At 39.0% G+C, this 22,779-nt stretch overlaps 3 protein-coding genes across 3 annotated transcripts; all 3 read left to right on the top strand.

The window, feature by feature from the left end:
* Nucleotides 1-341: 341 nt before the first annotated feature.
* On the top strand, nt 342-2,905 carry LOC131990376 (guanylyl cyclase-activating protein 2-like). Its single transcript, XM_059355642.1, has 4 exons — nt 342-539; nt 632-781; nt 2,156-2,264; nt 2,381-2,905. Exons 1-4 carry the CDS (start codon nt 342-344, stop codon nt 2,506-2,508), a joined length of 585 nt encoding a protein of 194 aa, XP_059211625.1. The 3' UTR covers nt 2,509-2,905.
* Nucleotides 2,906-4,602: 1,697 nt separating this feature from the next.
* LOC131990393 (guanylyl cyclase-activating protein 2-like) lies at nt 4,603-9,096 on the top strand. Its single transcript, XM_059355643.1, has 4 exons — nt 4,603-4,800; nt 4,935-5,084; nt 8,492-8,603; nt 8,688-9,096. The coding sequence occupies exons 1-4, from the start codon at nt 4,603-4,605 to the stop codon at nt 8,837-8,839; spliced, it is 612 nt and encodes a 203-aa protein (XP_059211626.1). The 3' UTR covers nt 8,840-9,096.
* Nucleotides 9,097-11,844: 2,748 nt separating this feature from the next.
* si:ch211-210p4.6 (malignant fibrous histiocytoma-amplified sequence 1 homolog) lies at nt 11,845-20,728 on the top strand. Its single transcript, XM_059346368.1, has 10 exons — nt 11,845-11,860; nt 12,973-13,837; nt 13,975-14,272; nt 14,546-14,729; nt 14,834-15,027; nt 15,530-16,029; nt 17,469-17,626; nt 18,392-18,566; nt 19,841-19,908; nt 19,999-20,728. Exons 1-10 carry the CDS (start codon nt 11,845-11,847, stop codon nt 20,013-20,015), a joined length of 2,475 nt encoding a protein of 824 aa, XP_059202351.1. The 3' UTR covers nt 20,016-20,728.
* Nucleotides 20,729-22,779: the final 2,051 nt, after the last annotated feature.

Below are 22,779 nucleotides of genomic sequence, written 5' to 3'. Positions count from 1 at the left end.
AGTAGTAATTTACTGTGCACCACGCTATTGGAACGCACATACCTTTAATATGCATTTGGAGTGATGCATGCCAGAGGTTGGCCAAGACCTATTTTATACAGTCTATGGCCAAGACCCACATTTAGCTGCAAACCTCATTACTCAGTGAGGAAACCCCACTAACATAAGGCCGTAGTAATCCTGAGGCCACACTAATCACCAGGCTCACAGGTAAAACTGGAGCATTGGGATTCCACAAGGTTATAATACGTCTAAGAGTGTGTGATCCCCATTTCAAGTCCGCCCACTCCGTCCTGGAGAATACGCTTCAGGACCATGGACTATTAACTCACAAGCCAGCCATGGGGCAGACTCAGCAGACGGAGAAAAATGATGAGATTGATGTCAAAGGAATTCAGCAAATGTATAAAAAGTTTGTAGATGAATGTCCAAGTGGACTTCTTTTCCTGCACGAGTTCAAGCGTTTCTTTGGTGTGGACCCAACAGGAGAAGCATCGGATTATGCGGAGAACATGTTTCGAGCTTTTGACAGAAATGGGGTAAGAGAGTAAAAGCTGTTTAAGAGTATAGCCTGTAACTATATATCTTTACCAAAGTGTGAAAATATGTTCTTATTCAACCTTCCTTTCAGGACAATACAATAGATTTCCTTGAGTTTGTGGCGGCACTGAACCTCGTTTTCCGGGGAGACCTGGAGCATAAACTACGTTGGTCCTTCAAGGTGTATGACAAAGACAGCAACGGCTATGTGGACAGGGACGAACTACACTCAATAATTGATGTAAGTGTGACTATAACCCACGATGACAAAATGTCTCTGGGGTGTTGGAAAAGAGGATTCCCTTCCTTGCTATTTTACAGAATGGCATCTAGTTTCAAATCCAGACTTCAGCAGCACATGAAAGAAGCTCAGTGAATCCATATATCTGGATCTAAATGTTCTGCTATTGTTCAGTTCTGCAGAACAGGCTGTGCATTTTGTCACGTCTTCCCACTCTTGTTCTCACCATCACTCTCTGAAATGCCAAAAGTACTTCACTTTGGGAATTTCACAGTACTTCTCGCTGAGTAAATTACTTACTTTGAGAGTTTTACCTTAATGGGCTTTATCATAGTCGACATTTTAATCTACCATAGTAGGAAAAGAACAGGTGTTACTAATAATGTTGACGTGTTCCTCTAAGCCGTGACAGTTTAACTGATGCAGCTTATTGAAATTCAACCATCATTCATTTTAATATACACTTGTTCTAATGTGAATCCTATTAAAATCAAATCAAGTTAAAAGTCTTGCTTCATTTTCCCAGCTTTGGTGGGGAATGTATACTGTAAACATATATTATACTTTTGGAGAAGGCCACTAGTATAGGAAATTAAAATCATTTTCTATAAGAAAAATGTATGCATAAGCTACAAAGTCTATTCATGTGAGGCATGTACTACTTATAGGTAAAACTACACAAAGTATTCAGGGTGACTTGTGTTTCAATGGACAGATATTATATATATATTTTTACTGGCAATGGTTTTCAAAGTATTTTGTTGGTGTATAGCTTCATCATTTTATCGTCAATCTCTCAAGTTACAGGTGTTTGAGTGAATGTGAAAACATGCATTCTGGTGAAGCAGACGGTTATTTAATATAAGTAGGATGACTTAGGTTCATGCCTGAACTGGATTAATCAGTGTTTTCTGCTTGATTCCGATTTTTATTTCAACTGAGATAAAAGCAGGGTATCAAAAAATGCAGAAAGAAAGAAAGGCCTACATTATTTTTCTCCAATACCATTTTTTGTTAAATATTTCTACTGGTAATGTATGATTCTGTATCTTTTCTCCGATTAATTACTCTTCATTTAAGGTAAAACATAATGCAAAGCCAGAAATTTGCAACCTGTTTGAATTCCGTGTGTTGTTTACAACCTTTAAAATCATGCAGTATAACAGATAAAATTAAACAAGATATTTGAAAAATGTGGTTATATATATTAATTGGGGTGATCAAGATGACCAATAATATTCAGGATTAAAAGGCATAAATAGTTAAGTGAACATTATGTTGCAGTTAAGATGTTATCTAATGACATTATTGCTCTGAACTAAACTTCTCTTATTAACATAAAATACAACATTTCTTTTTCTTTTATCCTTCCAGAGCCTCTTTCGGATAAAGAAAGGCACAAAGACAGATGTGAGTGATTCACAGCTGACAGTAGATGAAGTTGTGGATCGAATATTACAAGCTGTGGACAGTGATGGAGATGGTAAGCATTTAGTCACATGTCATGTGCAGTTAAAGCACTATAAGTAGTGACAATATACTGGGGGAACATTTTCTTCGGGCAGAGAACATTATTCCTGGGTTTTTTTTGTGTCACAGGTCAGATTAACTTGCAGGAGTTCGTTAGAGGTGCACAGCAGGACCCCTGGGTGCTCAACATGTTGAAGCTGGACATGAACCCTGCTGGCTGGGTGCTGGAGCAGAGGAGACGGAGTGCACACTTCTGAAATGTCAAGAACATGGGCCTTTCTACAGCACACAACCAGGACTAAAATCCATGATTAGAATTACACAAAATGTGTTAAAACATTTGTTGATATTCAAAGGGCTGAGGAAGTTGTTCCGAACTGGACCTCATTTGGCTTTCAGTAACTTTACTGTTCCTTTATGAACAGTAGCATCTGAAGTATCTGTGGGACTGTAACAAACAGTATAAAAACAGAGAAAACATGTATAATTGCCCCATTTTCCTTTGTAAACATTCTCTGAATACATCAGAATGTGCATTTCTGAAAGAAAATGCGTTTACGAGCTGAAAGCTGGTCGCTGCTGCAAAAAAAAACATTTAGCACCAGTTTCATAAGACCTGAAACAAGTGCATGCATATATATGTATATAATGTATATAGTATACATGTTGCTTGCTAACTCAAGTCACAGCCTTCTTGTCATAAAGTGTCAATATGTAAATAGTGAATGATGTCTGCTTTTCTATTGTGTTATTTTTTTTACTAAAAAAATGTTGCTTTGTTTTAAACAAATAATGAAATTACTAAAACATAATTACATCCTGTGAATGTTCAATTAAAGTCTATTCTGTAAAGTCAAATTGTTTTACGCAATTACTTTTGTTAAACTCATGTTTTAAAATCTCGGAATTCAAGTTAATAAAAATGTGTCACTATCATATCCTGCTGCCCAGCTGTAGAAATGTGTGCTGGTATCTTTTATTGTCTTTCCACTGACATTGATCTGAAATGGACCTCCGCTTGTTATTAGAAAGGAAGCACATGAGGTACAGAGACCAGGGGTCTGAAATATGATTGGTTCCCCTGGTGCCCACCTAACATCATTGGGCTAGAGTACCAGGGCTGATTCCTAGTCTTATGAAGTGACACTTTTTATGTTATTCCAACTGTATTGGGTCACAGGGCAATACACCTGAGCCGGAAAAATGATGCCCAATGTTTTCTAAGCCAATTTCCAACATTGTATTCAATTCTGATGGAATTTTCTGAATTCCCATTGGCCCCACCTGACCCAACTGTGCCACATTATTTTAAAAAATGTCCTGGAATTGCCCCTGGGCATGACTGCCTCCTCCCACTCAGATGAACCTATAAACCCTGGGATTTACTCACGGAGTTATTCTCGTCATGTCAGCCATACTGTTGACTAGAAAAACTTACTGACTCCATCTAAAGGAGGTCCCATCATCAGGTCACACAGAGGAATTGAGAATAACAAAAAAAAGTTGTCAAGACTTGCATAATAGCATACCAGATACCAACAAATATATAAATTTGACTCTTCTCCAATTTTCGTCCTCTACTTACACACCAAAAAGTAATTAGTTGTATATAAATATAATTTGTAGAAGACAGGGCTGCAACAAGTGACTACAAAGGGCCCTAAGAACCATCTTAAATAGTAAAACTCACGACGGCTGAATTCCATTTAGCTGAATCCACTTAAGCTGACACAAAACAAACAAACAAACTCAGAAGTCAAGGTTAATCACTTCACAAAGCATGCCAGTATTATACCAAGATCTGATCCATAAAAACTTTGTGAGTTTACAACAAAAACAAACACAGCAAAGATGATTATATATTTTTTTAGGTGTATACATGAATTCAATCAACATCCACTACTATAACCTGACAACCTAAACAGCTACAGGATAGTTTACCTGCAGAGATTTCATTTAAACTGTACATTTGTATCCACACGCATGAAAAGCACCTCTTCTTATCACCAATATGAGTTATCATTTCAAGAAATGGCTTGAGGAGCTCCAGTGACCCTGGGTCAGTAAAGGTTCAGGATGGGATCAGGATTACTGCTTTAAACTCAGCTTGTTGAAGACTTTAGCTAAAAATAAGCCTCCTGGCTGGGGTCAGCGATCACATGAATCAGTTATTGCATTCGACTCTGTTGTAGACCCCCGAGCTAGTGAAGAGACCGTCAGCAGCAGCCATGAAGTCGACACCCATGGTAGTCTTAAGGATATTACTTTTATAAAGCATTTTTATTTATTCATTTATGGTAGAAAATAAGAAATTCTGAATTTTTTCTGCTGTGGTGGGATTTGGATTTAGCATGGGTCAAAATCAGCAAGCACAGGCACAAGGAGAAGAGCTGGAGTTAAACATCCAGGACCTGTACAAGTCTTTCATCACGGAGTGCCCAAGTGGATCTTTGTACCTGCACGAGTTCAAGAGGATGTTTGGAGTGCAGAGTGGAACACCTGAGTCACAGTACATGGACAGCATCTTCAGAGCATTCGACATGAATCATGTGAGTCACAGAGCTGCTTTCAAGTCAAGTGTTTCAGTCTTCACACCAAAGTTCACAAAACAGTTCTCCTGTCTTTGTTATTATATCAAATCTATTGTCTTTCTGAGCATGCTTTTTTTACATAATTTTTCCAGGACAACACAATGGATTTTATAGAGTATGTGGCAGCAATTAATCTTGTTCTGCGTGGGAACCTTGAAGACAAACTGCGGTGGTCTTTCAAAGTGTTTGACAGCGATGACAACGGACGTCTGGACAGAGATGAACTGCGGAAGATTGTCAAGGTAAAAAGTGTTTCTTTTATAAAATCTCAGCAAGTGTTTACCATTAGGTAGAGCCTCAGTTCTCAGTTTTTAACTGTATATTCAAGTTCTAAATCCATACGTATGTCTGATTTTAAATGTGTACAGGTTTTTTTAATGTAGGATTGACTAGGTTTGGAGGATAATTAATGTATGTGGTGAGGTTTTGCCATTACACGTCATATATATATATATATATATATATATATATATACATACATATATATATATATATATATATATATATATACATATTACTACTAACACCCATTGCTCAAAACTGCAGTTACATCATCACATTAAGTGCATACATATGCATATTGCATTCAATGGCCACATTTCCCAAAATTCATAAACTCTTTTCTCATTCACACTCCACCACCTGCAAAATTCTCTATATTTGCAGCACACACACACACACACACACACACACACACACTGTTTACTAACAGTGAAGGTAGCATATTTCTGCAGTAACTATACTGAAAATCCTAGCAGAATGTTTAAAATAAAAGGAAATATTAATCATCCCAAACACAGCTGAAACGTTAAGATGGTGTATCATACAACACACATATATGTGTGTGTGTGTGTATATATATATATATATATATATATATATATATAAACACTAGATGGCTCACACAGGCTGTGTGAATGGAGACTGACGTCCTCGCATGGCGGCCATCTTGCCACAGGCAGCTCACCCACTCATAACATCAGTATAAGGTGCATGTAGCATTTAAATAACCACAGATTGATTCATTTTAAACCGATTTTCAAACAGTTTGGTTTGTTATAAACCTCAGAGTTGTAGTTCTATTCCTGCATACTCAAGAATAATTTTAATATTTTTTTTATATAATTTCACTTGACAAGATTTCTTAAATTAAGATTATTTAATCTAGCAATAAGCATGGTGAACACTTAAAATAAGAAATTAACTCTTAAAACAAGATAAATTAAAGCAGCAAGCAGCGATGAACTGGCCTGAGCAGAGTGCACTGCAAATTATGTGTTTCTTACCAAGATAAAAAAAAATAGATTTATAAGTGATACATAATGCATCTTGTTTTAAGAGTTAATTTCTTACTTTAAGTGTTCGACATGCTTATTTCTAGATTAAAAAAAAAAAAAACCTGAATAATGTCAGAAAAACAGAAACATTTTCAGAAAAACAGGGAAAAATTAGTCAGCAGAAGTTGTGGTTATGTCCGTGCATACTCAAAAAAAAATCATTTTTTATGCAGTAACATCTCATAACTCTGAGGTATTTAACAAACCAAACCGTTTGAAAATTGGTTTAAAAAGAATGAATCTGTGGTTATTTAAATGCAACATGCACCTTAGCCTGATGTTGTGAGTGGGCCAGCTCCCTGTGGTAAGATGGCCGCCCTATACGGACGCTGGTGACTCCGCCTCGAGCCATCTAATGTTTGTAAACATTAGCAACACTCTACAACTACTGAGGCCTACCAGAAGAACCAGCAGGCGGGAACGGTAATAAACTTATGTTGCATCATTATAAATATAACTAATATTATAAATATAACGTGATAATCAATCACACAAATTAAACTCACCATGTAAATGTTGCAGAAAATGTTGAGTGTCTGCGGTGTGCAGCCAGCGGGCCACACGTGCGTGAAGCGGAGGACACGTCACATGATGACTTTTTACCTGCTGGTCATCATGTGACGTCATCGCCTGACTGAGAAAGTAATTTTATTTTTTTAGCTAAATTATTATTGATTGTTATATGTTATTCCCGATAAGGGTAGCAACCAGGCTTTTACAAATAATAATAATAAAACTAGAAAATTTCCTCTGGGGAAATTTTGAAAGGGCCACGGGGGCTACTGCCGGTTTGTGTACACTATGATGAGATTCTTCAGAGATTTAAAACTATGCCCTTTAACCTCAAAGTGTGTGTGTGTGTGTGTGTGTGTGTGTGTGTGTGCGTGCGTGTGTGTGCGTGTGTGTGTGTGAGAGAGAGAGAGAGAGAAACATGTATGTGGAGGAGTGTGCGCGCATACGCGCACATTTGTATGTGTGTGTGTGTGTGTGTGTGTGTAGCGAAAATCGCATAAAGTTACCTGTGTGTGATACTAAAATCACAAAGTTACCTGTGTGTGTGTGTTTGAAGCAGGTGTATGCATGTGTGAGGAGTGTGCGCACTTACGCGCATGTGTGTGTGTATCTGTAACTGTAATCACATCAAAGATCAAAGGCAATCAGATCAAAGCAATCAACTGAATTAACTGACACCACCTGTTAAAGTTCCGAAAGAGTGACAGCAGCCAGAGGTGGACTGGAATTTCTGGCCTCGAACAGAAAGCATTTTTGGCAAAACCATAATACCTATCATTGATTCGACTTCACTTTGAGCGTCCTGAGTTCTTCCTGAACGTCTACATATGTTTTTTTTTTTTTCAGAAAAATGAAAAAATAGCTTTGTTAGAGCGATCTAAAAAAAACTTTTCCATATCCCTTTTTCAAATATCTCCCTGCGTTTTTAATATGGGACCTAATGAGGCTGTTGGTGGAGTTGGTGCCGCATCTGTGCGTCGTACACCCAAACTATAACTCTGACAGCTTTGCCAGAGGATTGTGAGTGAGAAGACAAATTTTCCTACGTTTCTATGTATAAATTATTTCTGTAGAGTGAAATTTGCGGCCTGGAGCGCAGTTTTAAAATACATTTTTTGACAGTTTTACCTCTCCCTCTACACTCTGAGCGATGACATCACACACTCTGACACGAACATTCCGTGCAATACACACCCATTATAATCTCAGAATTTCTCCAAAAATGATCATGGTCATTGAACAGGGATTGATAAAAAACTATATGACCTATCGAAACGTGGATTAATACACCGATACACAAGACTTGTGTCTACTGTTTTAAGTTTAAATGGAGTCTCTAGGTGAAATTATGCCGGAGAAGTAGACGTTTAAAAATCTCCAATGATTGTTCTTTTTTGCTAATTTTTTGTCGGCCGTCCCATTCTTTTCAATGCAAAATTTTGAGCAGTTTTTCGCGACTTACGTCGCGAAAAATTCATATTCTGTAGAGAAAAGTAATAGCACACCGATCCCGATCAAACCGCACGTTTTGATATATAAGCACTGGTCCCTACAGCTATTGCTGTATGGGACCAGTGCTCGGTGCGATTGCCCCGAGGCCCTAATAAGTTAAAAGTAATTTAAAAATATGCCTTGACAAAAAGGCAAAACAAAGGGCAAAGGGTCAGCTGCACCAGTTCCCTCAGGCGCACCAGCCATACTAAAATGATGCTGCTGATATAGCTGAAAAGCACACACTTTATCAACAGCATTATCAGATAAAGATGGGAAACAATCTAATTGCTGGATTTTTCCTCCAGATAATCTACAAGATAAAGAAAGACTGTGATTCTGGTGAAACAGGAATGGGGGACCTCACTGCCCGGGAGGTGTGTGAGCGCATCTTCCAAGAGGTCGATGTGAACAGTGATGGTATGTCAACTGCAAACTGAATCCCTCAAGAAATATATTCCTTCAAATTTTAAGTGTGAATATTTTTTTCTGTTTGTGCTGCAGGTCAAATTACATTGGAAGAGTTCTTAGAGGGGGCAAAGAGGAGTCAGTGGGTGCAGGATTTCCTGCGGCTCGATGTCAATCCCAGCGGATGGGTCCAGAGGCACCTGTGTGACCAGAAACTCTTAGTAGCAAAAACTCCTGAAGGTCTTTGATATTTTCAGACCTACTTGCCAAATGGAAAGGAATCTGACTGTGACTTTCCATGCCTTCACTGTGGAACAGTGTGAAACCACCACTGGGCGGACTCTGTCTTTTGTTTCAGCCCTTTTAAAATACTTTAACCGGACACAATGAGCATTTTGGTTCTATGAGCAAAATAAGATGATTTTAGCAGAAATTTGACATTATGTAGAATATTACTTTTTGTGGCCTCATATTGCTGTGAAGTGTCTGTTCATAAATGAGCCCATGAATTGTTTTTTTTAAATAAATATAAAATGGAACCGGTTATAGTAGCTTATACTATGAGATTGTGTTTACCTATATCTGCAATGGAAAAAAAAGTACTCTCATGTTTGATATATAGGCCTATGTCTTGTATGAGAACATATGGTTTACAAAATCAAGAAACAGAAGCAGCTGGGAGACAGGGCCCTCCAGGTGTTGAGTGTTTCACTTACAAATTCAGAGGCCTTCAAGAGAGAGATTTAAGTTCTTAAGTCATAACAGAGCAAATACTTTCTAGATATGAGTTCCTACAATTTCACCACACATAAATGAGTAAAGTGAATATGTGTGAGTACAGTGATACTAAAAGTAGCATGGTGTAGGATTTCTAATCCGTTAATCTGGCACCATCTGGTGGTAGCATTGAGAATGGCACTGTAGCAGGAGAGGATATGAATGAAAAAGGTGAAAGACAAGGAGAGTTTCCCTCAATTCCTGCAAACAATAAGTTGTCTCAGCAAGTAAAAAGTGACTATGAATGTCTTGATGTGTACTAAATAATGGGACTTGAGAGAAAAGTACAAAAATTACAATAAATACAGAGAGTTTGGTATCAAGTATTGCAAGACATGATACTATATAAAGCTGTGAAAATATATACACGTTTTATATAGTTTGAAGTTAGGAGAAATTAAAGCACTGGTTCAAGCACTTCAAGAAGAGGATCTATCTTGTCACATCAGTCTATCTTACGTTTAGAAGAAGCTTTTGTTCACTGCAGCCAAATGAGATAAAGTGGAAGATCAGAAGAGATCTAGAGATGTTGTGCCGAAAGTGTGCACAATGTTCTCCTATTCTTCACATCATTGAGGCCTCCATTCATCCATTATAAATGCAGCTTGATTCAGTTGTAATAGAAAAGACAAGGTACACAAAAGTATCTATCAATAACAGATCTTCCTGACATGTTTGTTTTATATTTTGTACCTAGGAACTAGCCACTGTAAGATCCTGATAGGGCCCTGGAGCTGGTACACCTAAATGCAGCATTACTTTTTATCAGTTATGCCTGTGCATTTCCTGCTGCATGTTTTCTGAGTGTCGGTAAAGAGAAGCTCACACAGAAATGGGGAAACGTTCAGAATCCGCCTCACATTTGCAGCCAGCTGACAGTGTCAGAGCCTGGAGCCTTTCCGTTGTGGAGCAACAGTGCTGACCATGCAACAATAAATCTTTTACTTTTAAATCATGCTTTGTTACAGGTCACTTGGCAAAGTGGTACTCTTAAAACTTTTAAAGGTATGACACTATATATATACAATATATAAACTTTATTATAGGCTCTAGACCCAATAGCAAGACATACAACATAAAAAAAACAACAGATACATAAACACATACAAACATGCTCTTATTCATGAGAGTTTTAAAAGGCACCCATACCAATGTTTCCACAGATATGATTGATATCTGACCGAGCTGCACCTGGGGCTTGTGAGCATCATTATAATACAGTTTTGTGACTCATCAAGTCGAGACATAAATTTAAACATCAGGTTCCTCAAGAGAGCCTGTAAAGTGCTTGTGCCCTGAGTCATAAAAGAGCTTACTAGCACTGCTACTCCTGGGCTTTTTCAGTAGTATCCTCAGACAGTCATTGTATGCTACTTGAAGTTTGCACAGGTTCTACTTTTTGTACCTGACCCATAATGGGGCTGCATACATAGGGGTACAGTAAGCACGGAACAAGTTTACTTTCACATCATCACAACAGTAGTGGAATTTCCTGACTAACATGTTTGCTTGGACATACAACATTCGTCTCTGCCTGCACATGTCAGCATCATCTTCCATATTGTCAGTGATGATGTGCCCAAGATATTTCGTACTGTTAGATACACAGAGGGATTGCCCTGACAGGTAAAACATTGGAAAGTGCAGCTTCTGATCTTTCTTGGTCCTACATATCAATACAACACTCTTTTTTTGCATTGCACTGTACATCAAACTCAACCCCATACTTGGAGCATATATCCAACAGCTTCTGGAACCCAACAGTGCTGGGGGACATAATAGCCAAATCGTCTGCGTACATCAGATGGTTTAACAGAGTGTTCCCTATCAGACAACCTGTCTTAAAATTCCCCAATTGACAGGTTGTCCAATGTCCATGTATAGGTTGAACAGGGCTAACATAGATATACCAATAAAACAGACATTCTGATTTATACATAGGTTTGAATTTGTCATTGCCTGCTGAACAGGAGGAAACTGTTGAAACTCTGAAATGGGAAGTCATGGTGAATGAGTACTCTACTTCCCTATCTCTGTTGTGGGAAACTGCTGGTTTGTGTCAATTATGGGCTGACCAGTTGACAAGTCAGCCCCCTCTGTTCCACCGACAGACTGTATATAAGTAATGGATGTAGTCACGGTGACATCAACCGTTGGTTTGTGGACTGCATCGAGTTCAGCGATTACCATTATTTAGACAATTACCATCATATTATATTGGAGAAGACTCAAAATGTGCTGTTTTCTGAGGTAATAAATCAAGTGAGAAGTCGTCTCATTTTGTATTGAGATAGATAGGATTGGAGGTATTTTGCTGGACCTCTGCTGGATTTTTGAAAGAATGCAGGCTTAGGTACTTCCAGGTATGCTTCACTGCTCAGACCGGGAGGGAAGCCGCCCTCAGTGCACTTCCTGAGTTAAACACTCAGCAAGACAACTACCCCACAGATATCTGCAAAAAAAAAAAAGGAAGAAAATGGCCCTTCTAAATGGTAAGAAACCTGACATGTACTTGAAATACTGTTGGTGTGTGGTAATGTTGTTAGATCGGCCTGTCGTGCAGGAATATCAAAGTAACAGATTTCTGAATTGTTTCGTAATGCTCAACATCATCATGTTTGAGGTGAAGCATTTCAAGTGAAGTGTTATGCTTTAAAAAAAACAATATTTGATGGAAATAATACCAAGACATCATTTGTATTGCTTTTGTAAAAAAACAACAACACTGTAATACCAGTGACCAAAAAGATCAATAACATTCTTTTTTTATTTGCATCATTAAGTTATTTCTTTTTAAGATTGTATGCTTTGAATGCTACTGATTCTGTCTGAAACAATGTTGATTCACAACACTTCATTTTAAAAGTCACAGTTTGATAGATTTATTGATACATGTAGTGAATATGTCTAGCTGGATTTTCGCATACATCATTTATTATATTATGTTTTCTATCCTGCCTTTGATCAGATTCTGTATGTGGTGTTTGTATGTAATAAGAGTTAGCTGGTAATTCACCTATTCCTGTTTATCATTAGAACCTTCCCTTTGTTTCCGGTCTGTTTCTCTTCAACTCCAAAACTTCCCCAGTGCTCTTTTTTTTGTGCCAACTTCAGGGGTACTCTTTTCTTTTTCAGAGTAATTTTGAGTATATTTGCTGTTTTGGCTTCTCTTGGTTTCTCATAAATGCTATTTGCCTTTTGTGTTTCTGAGATCAAGTTTTCACTTCAGAGTAGATTTTTTATTAGGTATTTCAATTTTTAACTGTGTTTACTGTCCATCAGACTAAACACCTCACAGTTATCACAACAAAATATCTGACCCATGTAAATTAATGTAACTTGAGTCATTGTAATCAGTGGATTTAATATAAGAGGAACAATAAATCTGTTATGAGCTTTGGTGTCGAGTTCAACTTTTGTTCTGCTTTGACATTGATACCCTTTGAGGGAAGTCCAAGCTATTCAGTGTAATATAACCATGCTAAATAGCCATTATAGTAGAAATATAAATACAGATTAGTACTAGAATGAACTTAGAATGAACTAACTTTGCGTTCAGACAATATTCAGATCTCACATCATGCACACTTATCCATTCATACAGGAAACAGTTGGGAGGAGTGCAACCTGTCAGGACAGAAGCTGAAGTCCCTCCCTCGGGATCTTTTCACGCAGGCTAGACGTGTGGATTTGCAGAGAAACAAACTGAAATGGGTCACCGGCATCTCCAGATTCACCCACCTGACAAAGCTCAATCTCTCCAGGAACAAGATAATAGAGTTTCCTCAGGAGATGCGCAACCTGCACAGACTAGAGATGCTCTACATGAACCACAACAACATCAGAGCCATTCCAGAGGGAGTCTTTCCACATCTGAGCAGGTTAAAGTTCCTAAAACTGAGCAACAATCGCTTGGCCAACCTTCCTTCAGATATAAACCAATGCACGGGAATCACTTACCTGGACTTTTCCAGGAACTGCCTTCAGAACATACAACCACTAGTTGGTCTCCCAAAGCTGAAAGAGCTTTTGGTCGAGAAGAACCAGCTTACGGAGCTGCCGTCCCAGCTCTTCCAGAACCGTAGCTGTGAGCTGACCGTGTGCAAGGCCACGGGGAATCCACTCAGGTGTCCACCAGAGGAGGTCTGTGCTGGAGGGGTCATGGACATCCAGAGCTATTTCTGTCAAATGGAGGAGGAGCCAAACACACGCAGCGCCTGGACAGTCAAGACCATGTTCCTGGGCTCCTCCATGGCAGGGAAGTCCACGCTCTGCCGCAGCCTGAGGCAAGGCAAGCCCGTGGCGGTGGCACCGCAGGACCGGACCGAGGGGATCGAGATCAGTCAGCTGTACGCCCAGGAAGTCCGTTTCCTCTTCTGGGACTTTGCAGGGCAGGAGGAGTACTACCTGACACACCACGTCTTCATCACACCACGAGCCCTCGTCATTCTTACTTTTGATTTAGCCAGGTGAGCAACTATGTAAGTATTTGAATAATCAACATTTAGAGACAGTAGGTGATGTTTATGTCCTTGGTCCAGAATGAAACATCTCTAAAAATTATCACATGAACTGCCTGTGATTAAATGATTTTATTTTGAATCAGCTACAGCATTGTAGACCCGCAGTCTTTCAAAGACCAAGTGTGGTTCTGGATAAACAACATACAACTGCGTGTGCCAGACTCAGTGGTCCTGCTGGTGGGGACACACTGCGACCAGTGCAGAGACCAGGAGGAGGTGATGGAGAAGAAGAAAGACATCGAGGAGAAGGTCAGAGTCATGCTGGCCAACAGGAAGACGGTTTTGAAACATCAGAAGAAAAATCTTGAAGAAAACATGGATGTCTCTCTCTTTATGGACCAGCTGGATGAGCTGGACTGCCTTCTGGAATCTAATTTGAAGGTACTGACTAAATATGTATTTTATTATTTATACTGCTGATTTTATTTGACATGTTAAAATTTTCTTGCCTCCAAATATTTGCTTTTATAGATTTTTTTTTCCAAACTTCTTTAATTAAAACAATACTTTCTCTGTGTAATTTTCCTGTGTAAATTAATGCTTTTTTTTCTGTTTAATTCTTTTAAATAATTATATAAAAATGTGTTTGTGTATGAACTGTGATGCTGTATGTGTTTTCTTGCCTTTCACAATGTCCCTTAAACTTCCTTTTAGGTTCTGGATCTTGTAACAGTTGACTGCACAAAGACTGAGGATATTGCAAAACTCAAAGGTCATATTTTAACGTGCATTCAATCAGAGAGTGTGTTTGTGTGTTCTGAGAGCATCTTACCCAAAAGTTACGAAGCAGTGGAACAATCCATTCATTCCCTTTCAATGAAGAAAATCCCCAAACATGGTAAGTAAATGTTTTAACCCAAAGGACTGCCAACCTTAATTATTACAGATCGGGCTTATATTGATTTTACACATTAACTGAGGTTTTACTGTTTCCTATATAAGGTGTTATTCTGCTTGAAGAACTGGGTGATTTAATTCTGGACCGTGTGAAACTGAGCAGAGAGAGTCTCCATTCCATGTTGCGATTCCTCTTGAGATATCTGCATCGTATTGGGGTGATCGTTTGGTACGAAGACATCAGTGTCCTCAGTGACAGAGTGTTTATCCAGCCTTCCTTCCTCATCTCAATGTTCAAGGTCAGCACTGGCTTATTTATTACATTTGAAAAAATATACTCATATAATTACAGACCCAGAAAAAATTTTCATCTCTTTCCAGTTTTCTTGAAAATATATGAAGCTTTCTTGTGCATATTTTAGTTAGTGTTTCCTTGATTCATATTTACAGGTGCATCTCAATAAATTAGAATATCATAAAAAGTTTATTTATGTCAGTAATTCAATTCAAAAAGTGGAAATAACACACAAACATTCCATGTTGTCAATTTCTTCTAATTATCTAATTATAATGATTATAACTTACATTTAATGAAGACCTAAAATTCAGTGTTTCAAAAAAAAAAAGTAATATTACTAATTAAATTAGTAATATTAATATTGGACATATTGTAACACTTTTTTCTGCAAATTTTGTGCCAGCAAAATAAGACCATAAGAGCAGCAAAACCATACTTTTACCTATGTTTACATCCTTCACAGACCATGTTCTCACTCGCCCTGGCTCTTTCTATTAATGCAGACTATTGTGAGACATGACCTGGTGCAGCAGCTGGACGGGCTATCCAGAGATCTTCTCCTGCAGGAAGGGGCCCTGGTGAAACAGAAGTTCACCTGGGTTAGCGACTTGAAGTACAGAGGCATCCTTCACAATGCAGCCATGCGCATCTTGGTCCGCAGAGAGTTGGAGAAACTGATTGTGGGTGATGACGACTTGGTTGGAGAGGTGGTGGGTTCCAAAAGAGAAGAAGGTATAGTACTCACCCTCCTGCAGCACTTTGAGGTTTGCCTCCCCACTTTGGTCTCAAGCCACCTGAACCCCCAAGCACCAGAGTTCATTCCTGGTGAGAAGCAGTGGGAGTCACCCAGGGAGGCCAAGAGGGATCCAGACGGAGCCTGCCTCTTCCCCATTTACCTGAAGGACGACCTCATAGTTTGCAACAAGTGGGGGGAGGACAGACAAGATGACCTCAATGTCCACGTGTACTTCCTTCCTGAGATTCCTCACGGCTTCTTCCACAGGTAGTCATTATTTCACATTGTTTATAGTACAATTACAATTAAAGCTTTTGCACAATATTACATTTATTTAGTTGATGCTTTTATCCAATGGGACTTACAATAAGTGCAGTCAACCACATGGGGACAAAAAATGCAAGAATCATGTAAGCAGAGGTGTGCTGGGCAGTGGCCTGGTGTGGCACAGACCACCATTGAGATCTGATTGGCCACCCAACTTATTAATATAAGATTCAGTTTTGCACACACACTGAAACAGCATGGTCTAGTAGTTAGCACTCTTGCCTCACAGCAAGAGGGACGCCGGGTCGTGTCGGGCCTGCAGCTCTTCTGTGTGGAGTTTGCATGTTCTCCCCGTGTCAGCGTGGGTTCTCTCCGGGTACTCCGGCTTCCTCCCACAGTCCAAAAACATGCACTTAGGTTTAATTGGTGACTCTAAATTGCCCGTAGGTGTGAATGAGAGCGTGATTGTCTGTCTCTATGTGGCCAGACCAGGGTGTGCCCCGCCCAATGTCAGCTGGGATAGGATCCAGCCCCCTTTCATAACCGTATAATGAATGAATGAAACAGCATGTTGTATTTAACCCACCCTTTACTCACCATTGACCACACATGCTTAGGAGGTTAGGATCAGTGAGGAGGTTAGGTACCTTGCTCAAGGGCACTTCAGTCCTTGACTTGACAGTCCTGGGATTCAAACCGGCAACCCTCTGGTTACAAGCTAGATTCTCTAATCTCTAGGCCATGTGGACTATGATTGGCTATCTGCCCGGTCAGAGGCAGGATCTTAGTTCAACCAACTTATTGACAAGTTACCTTTAAAGGAATGTCAAAAACACTATAAGATACTGCAATGTTAGAAATGAAATAGTATAGTGTGGACAGAAATAATAAGCCAATGTTTTTATGACATGTGTGTGCACCTGCATAATGCCATCCCATAACACAGTAAACCAGTGCTCCAACCCAGTCAAAAATTGGCAGACACACCCCTGCATGCGAGTGCATCAACTGCATCAAACATACTGATCTACTTCAAGAGCTCGAGAAAAGTGCAGTGTGAAAAGACAAATTGTTACTATACCCATCAGTATAACGGAAGGCAGACACAACCATCGTACTGACACTACATCGTTTGTCAATAAAGGTGTAGTTCAAGAATACAGAAAGTTTCAAAGTGTTATTGTTTTACTTTTACTGGGATGATCCACATTATTTATTGCATACTTGATTTAGTAAGAACACCAATACATTTCCCACAGTATTATTATTCCAAATCTACATTTTTTGACAATGAATCTAGTGTGAGCACAAAGCTAATTTCAGTAATCAATCCTTAAATCCAGGTTTGGGAACCAATTTATATAGAGAGGTAGTTTGGTTTGTTTACTGTTGGATTTACTGCAGAAACACTCAGGACTGTAACCATATGTAACCATCAGAGTGATCATCAAGACGTGCTCCCTGTACCAGACTCACTGGGTGGGGAGAGAGCAGTGTCTCCTCTGCTGTGGAAACAGGCTGACTCTGGTGAGACAGAAGGATACAGATGGAGATCCGTTTATAGAGATACGCTGCAGGAGACCTGAGAAGGGTGAAGGTAAAAATCCATGATCACACTTTTATAATCTTGTGAAGAAGCTGAGGCTAAAATTGGGTTTTTATTTTCGAAATAAGTTGTGTTTTTCTTTTAATGTAAAAAAACGTCTTGTCCAACATTTTTATGTGTTGGATTACGGAGATCTTTTGTACATAAATGTTGCTGCTCAATGTTTAGAATGATTGATAGTGTTTATCATGCTTCTATGAGGTTCATTACTAACTGTAAGATGTCCACTCACCATTGTGAATTATACTCTGGGGTAGGGTGGCCTGCTCTGGCCACTCGAAGGGCTAGTCATTGGTATACTTTCATTTATAAGGCAATATTGGGACTGCTGCCTTTGTACATTTGCACCTTAATTACTGTGAGAATTGCTGGATCAAATGTTGCTTTCTGTCCCTTCTGCTCGTACGGAGTTGGGTAAAAGGGCATTTGTTTACTCTGCACCTTATGCTGGAATATGCTACAGAGAGACTGGAAACTAACTGACTTAGTTTCTTTGAGCACTTTTAAATCCAAACAGAGTTATTGAGGCCAATTCCACAACATGCACTTGTTTCTCATAACACGTTTAAGGTCTGTGTCTTATGTAAATATGTAACAGTATTTTGTGTGTGCTGCCTCTTGGCCAGGACTCCCTTGAAAAAGAGGTTCTTAATCTCAATGAGATATTCCCTGGTTAAATTAAGGTTAAATAAAAAAATAGTAATGAGTCAAAATGTTCTGCACAGCTACAGCACCACACATGTTTTCTCTCCTCAGAGTTTCGGCAGTCGTGGGATCTGATCTTGGCGGTGATGTCCAAGTTGTTTGTGCTGTCCAAGCAGTGGCCAGGGCTGACTCAGCAGGTGCACACGCCCTGTCCAGAGAGAGGCTGTCCACACTACTTCACCTGGAGGGACTGGCAGGAGCTCAGCAGCACTGACTTCTTCAACATGTAAGTGTCACCTCAGGTTCATTGACAAAGCTGTGCACCTGTTTCTCTGGTGCACTATTCTGCACGTTTGCATCACAATATATTTGATATTTTTAAACCATTTGAGTAAAGATACAACAGAAGGGCTCTGCAGCGGGTGAGGCAAGGCCTCTGCGTAGAGCCCAGAGGATTTTTAAAGATAATACCCTGCTGCCATCTGGCAAGCAAGTATCTGCTGTCGTACCACCAGACTGCAGAGCAGCTTCTTTCCCTCTGGCTCCTTAACTCATCCTATATACTCCAGGAGAAAAAAAAAGTGTTTTTTCTTTTGCATAACAGGAGCACAGCTTGCATTTTGCACTTGCATTTTTATTTTGCACAATGCTGATAAATTCTTTCAAAACCCCGGGGTCTCTATCCACCTGGATAGAAAAACCTTGCATCCCCTTCAAAACACATCAATGTACATGGTTATATCTCTATTTTTACAATGCATCTAAAAAATATCAGACACAGTTATCTATATTTGTGTTATTTTTTATTCATACATATATTTTTCTTTTGCATAACAGGAGCACAACTTGCATTTTACTCTTGCATTTTGATGACAATGGTGGTAAATAAACATTACCATGACTCATTCCCTAGCTCAAAAAAAGGTAGAAGTGACACATTGTTTGCAAGAAATATATTATAATATACATGTGCATTACATATGCAGGTAAAAATAACACAATTATATTTAAATGTGCCTGATAATTTTGTAGATGCATTCTAAAAATCAGAGATATAACCATGTACATGTGTTTTGAAGGGGATGCAGGGTTTTTGATCCAGGTGGATAGAGGCATCTTGGACCGTCCCCAGGGTTTTGAATGAAGGCTGGGATTTATCTCAGAGAAAAATGAAGGCTTACTCTGCGACTTGAATGAAATGATAATATATAAGGGGTAGAATCTGGGGCTTCCAACAGAGATACATTTCAGAATACTAAGATGATAGCTCCCAAGATTTGAATGCTTTCTGATATACTTTTTATGACATTTTTATTTCCCCCTGGCAGCAATGAGCAGAATCTGACTCTCTGTGTCCTCTAACTTCCTCTGTGATGCTTATTTAATGTGAAATACCAGATGTTGTCACTATCATGTCCTGCTGTTTCTGTTGTCAGCAACACAAATATGATTTGGTTGAAGGTATCAACACTAACAGTTCATGTATGAGACAGGTTGACTTGTGTCTTTGGTAAAGACAACATGGTCTCACCTTTAACACTTTGTCTGTTTTATTAATAGAGTGAAGGAGGAGAAATTAGTATGCCAGGGAGGCCATACACGACGGTCAGAGCTGATTTTCCCTAAAGGTAAATAAATATGTGCTGTGAAGGAGTAAAACAAAATCATGCATGCTTTGAGGTTGACTTATAATTAATTAAAATGTGTTTTGTCTATAGTTCCCATGTTGAAGTGAGGAGTTCCATGAAAATAAACTACAAGAGGAGAAACACAGCACAGCGAGGATGACTCAGAATCAAAGACGTCATGTAACCACAATAATTCTGCAGTTGCAACAGTTTAATAAATATCACGCTGATGAAGATGTCACTCCTGAGGGCAGGATGTTTCATTTCCCATGTTACGTGTTCTTACTTTTGCTTCTGTTACTCGTACCGCGAGGGGATGGACATAAAAAAATAAGCGAGAGAAATTAGGAATTGTTAAATTGTATTTAAGTGTCATAAAGATTACATGTTTTGTTTTTCAATTAAACTCATGGATGGTATTGTGTCTCAGGGCTCTTTGGATCACTGAAATCAATCTCAGACACCTGTGATAATTAGTTTGCCAGGTAAGCCAAATTAAGGAAAAACTACTTAAGAAGGGCGTTCCACATTATTAAGCAGATGACCATTTCCAAGCAATATGGGAAAGAAAAAGGATCTCTCTGCTGCTGAAAAGCGTGAAATAGTTCAATGCCTTGGACAAGGTATGAAAACCTTAGATATTTCACGAAAACTTAATCGTGATCATCCTACTGTTAAGAGATTTGTGGCTGATTCAGAGCACACATGGGGTCGTGCAGATAAAGGCACAATGAGGAAGGTTTCTGCCAGACAAAAACATCAGATTAAGAGAACAGCTGCTAAAATGCCATTACAAAGTAGCAAAAAGATATTTGAAGCTGCTGGTGCCACTGGAGTCCCACGAACATCAAGGTGTAGGATCCTCCAGAGGCTTGCAGTTATGCGTTATTCTATCAGTTATTCTATTCGGCCCCCCCTAACCAATGCTCACAAGCAGAAACGGCTGCAGTGGGCCCAGAAATACATGAAAACGAATAGTCAAACAGTCTTGTTCACTGATGAGTGCCGTGCAACCCTGGATAGTCCAGATGGATGGAGTAGTGGATGGTTGGTGGACGGCCACCATGTCCCAACAAGGCTGCGACGTCAGCAAGGAGGTGGCGAGGCATGTTTTGGGCTGGAATTATGGGGAGAGAGCTGGTCGGCCCCTTTAAGGTCCCTGAAGGTGTGAAAATGACCTCTGTAAAGAAACAAAATCATGTTCATGCATGACAATGCACCATCTCATGCTGCAAGGAATACCTCTGCATCATTGGCTGCTATGGGCATAAAATGAGAGAAACTCATGGTGTGGCCCCCATCCTCCCCTGACCTCAACCCTATTGAGAACCTTTGGAGCATCCTCAAGCAAAAGATCTATGAGGGTGGGAGGCATTTCACATCCAAACAGCAGCTCTGGGAGGCTATTCTGACATCCTGCAAAGAAATTCAAGCAGAAACTCTCCAAACACTCACAAGGTCAATGGATGCAAGAATTGTGAAGCTGCTATCAAATAAGGGCTCCTATGTTAAAATGTAACTTGACCTGTTAAGATGATTTTGATTGAAATAGCTTTTGATTTCAGTAAATATGACCTCCGAATGCTGGAAAATCCAAAAATGAGCAGTTTCAATTCTTAAAAACCTATAAAATGTTATAAAACTCTGTCGTGCGTAATAATGTTGAACAGTGCATTTTAAGTTTTTTATTTTTGAAAAACTACTGTTATCATTGGGAGGTTTGTCCAATCACATTAGAATTAATTAAACTAACGGTTGATGACTTAAATTATGCTGACTCTCATTTGCATCGACTATTTAGGAAAATCGGAGAAAAAACTCAGTTGCATTATAATTTGGAACACAGTGTAGAATGAAATATTACCTTTGCAGCTGTTTTGAAGAATTGCAAAAATAACTATGGTTGGGCAAAGTGACAGAAAGGGATGTTTTTGACAAAATTTTAAGTGAATTGTCATAAAAGCCATAATAACCTTTTCACTGGAGGCCGTGAAAGATGCCAATGATAGTGTCAGTTGCAGGACTGTATTTGTAGCAATACAGTTGTTATAGTGCAAATGTAAGTGAATGATATGAACTTAGATATGAGCTATGAGGTTTTTTTTTTCATTTTCCTTTTTTTATATGGTTGAAGATGTTCTGTAGGTTTGTGATGCTTTGATGCTTTGTTAAAAATCATTAGTGTTTCTTTGATAGGAGCTTTGGAGTTTGGGTGCCAATCTATAAAAAAGAAAGAAAAAAATAAGACATGAAGATAAAAGGAAAATGGAATGTAAAATTGAAGAAAACATTTTTTCTGTTCTTTCATTGCTTCTTAGACTGTGTATTTTTGTGAATTTGTGTACAGTGTCGCCCTCTACTGGTTTCTCTCTGACATGTCGCCATAGTGGCATCAGTTCCATGTCAACATACTGTCTCCAATGTGACTGTTTTTATTGTTTTTGATTTACAGTGTAAGGTCAAATTTAACTGTTTTCATTCTCAGCACTGATTATGATGTTCTTTGTTTTTTTTCTGGATGAATAAACTACTTTCAGAATGTAGATCTGCAGGACAAATCACACCTGTTACATGCAGACTGGTGACACAGATTTGATCAATATATCGGGTCAGATATTTAAAATCAGTCCATTCTGACTTGATACTGACTTCCTCTTAGCTGGTGTGCACCTCTGTTTTTCTATCTGTTTTTCATCCAGTTCAGTTCAGAGCCTTCTCCTCTGTGGGAGCTCCTGCTGCCTTCATGGTCTCCTCGTAAACTCCATGCACACGATGTGTTGTGGTTTTGAGTGGTTCTAGTCAGAAGAAATTACAAATTATTCATCAGAAATAAATTAACAAAACAGTTCCCATTGTGGAAGAAAGTTCATT

The sequence above is a fragment of the Centropristis striata genome, chromosome 2, assembly GCF_030273125.1.
Source record: "Centropristis striata isolate RG_2023a ecotype Rhode Island chromosome 2, C.striata_1.0, whole genome shotgun sequence".
NCBI lineage: Eukaryota > Metazoa > Chordata > Actinopteri > Perciformes > Serranidae > Centropristis > Centropristis striata.
Note: the sequence above shows the minus strand (reverse complement) of the source record. Positions and strands in the feature narration are given on the sequence as shown.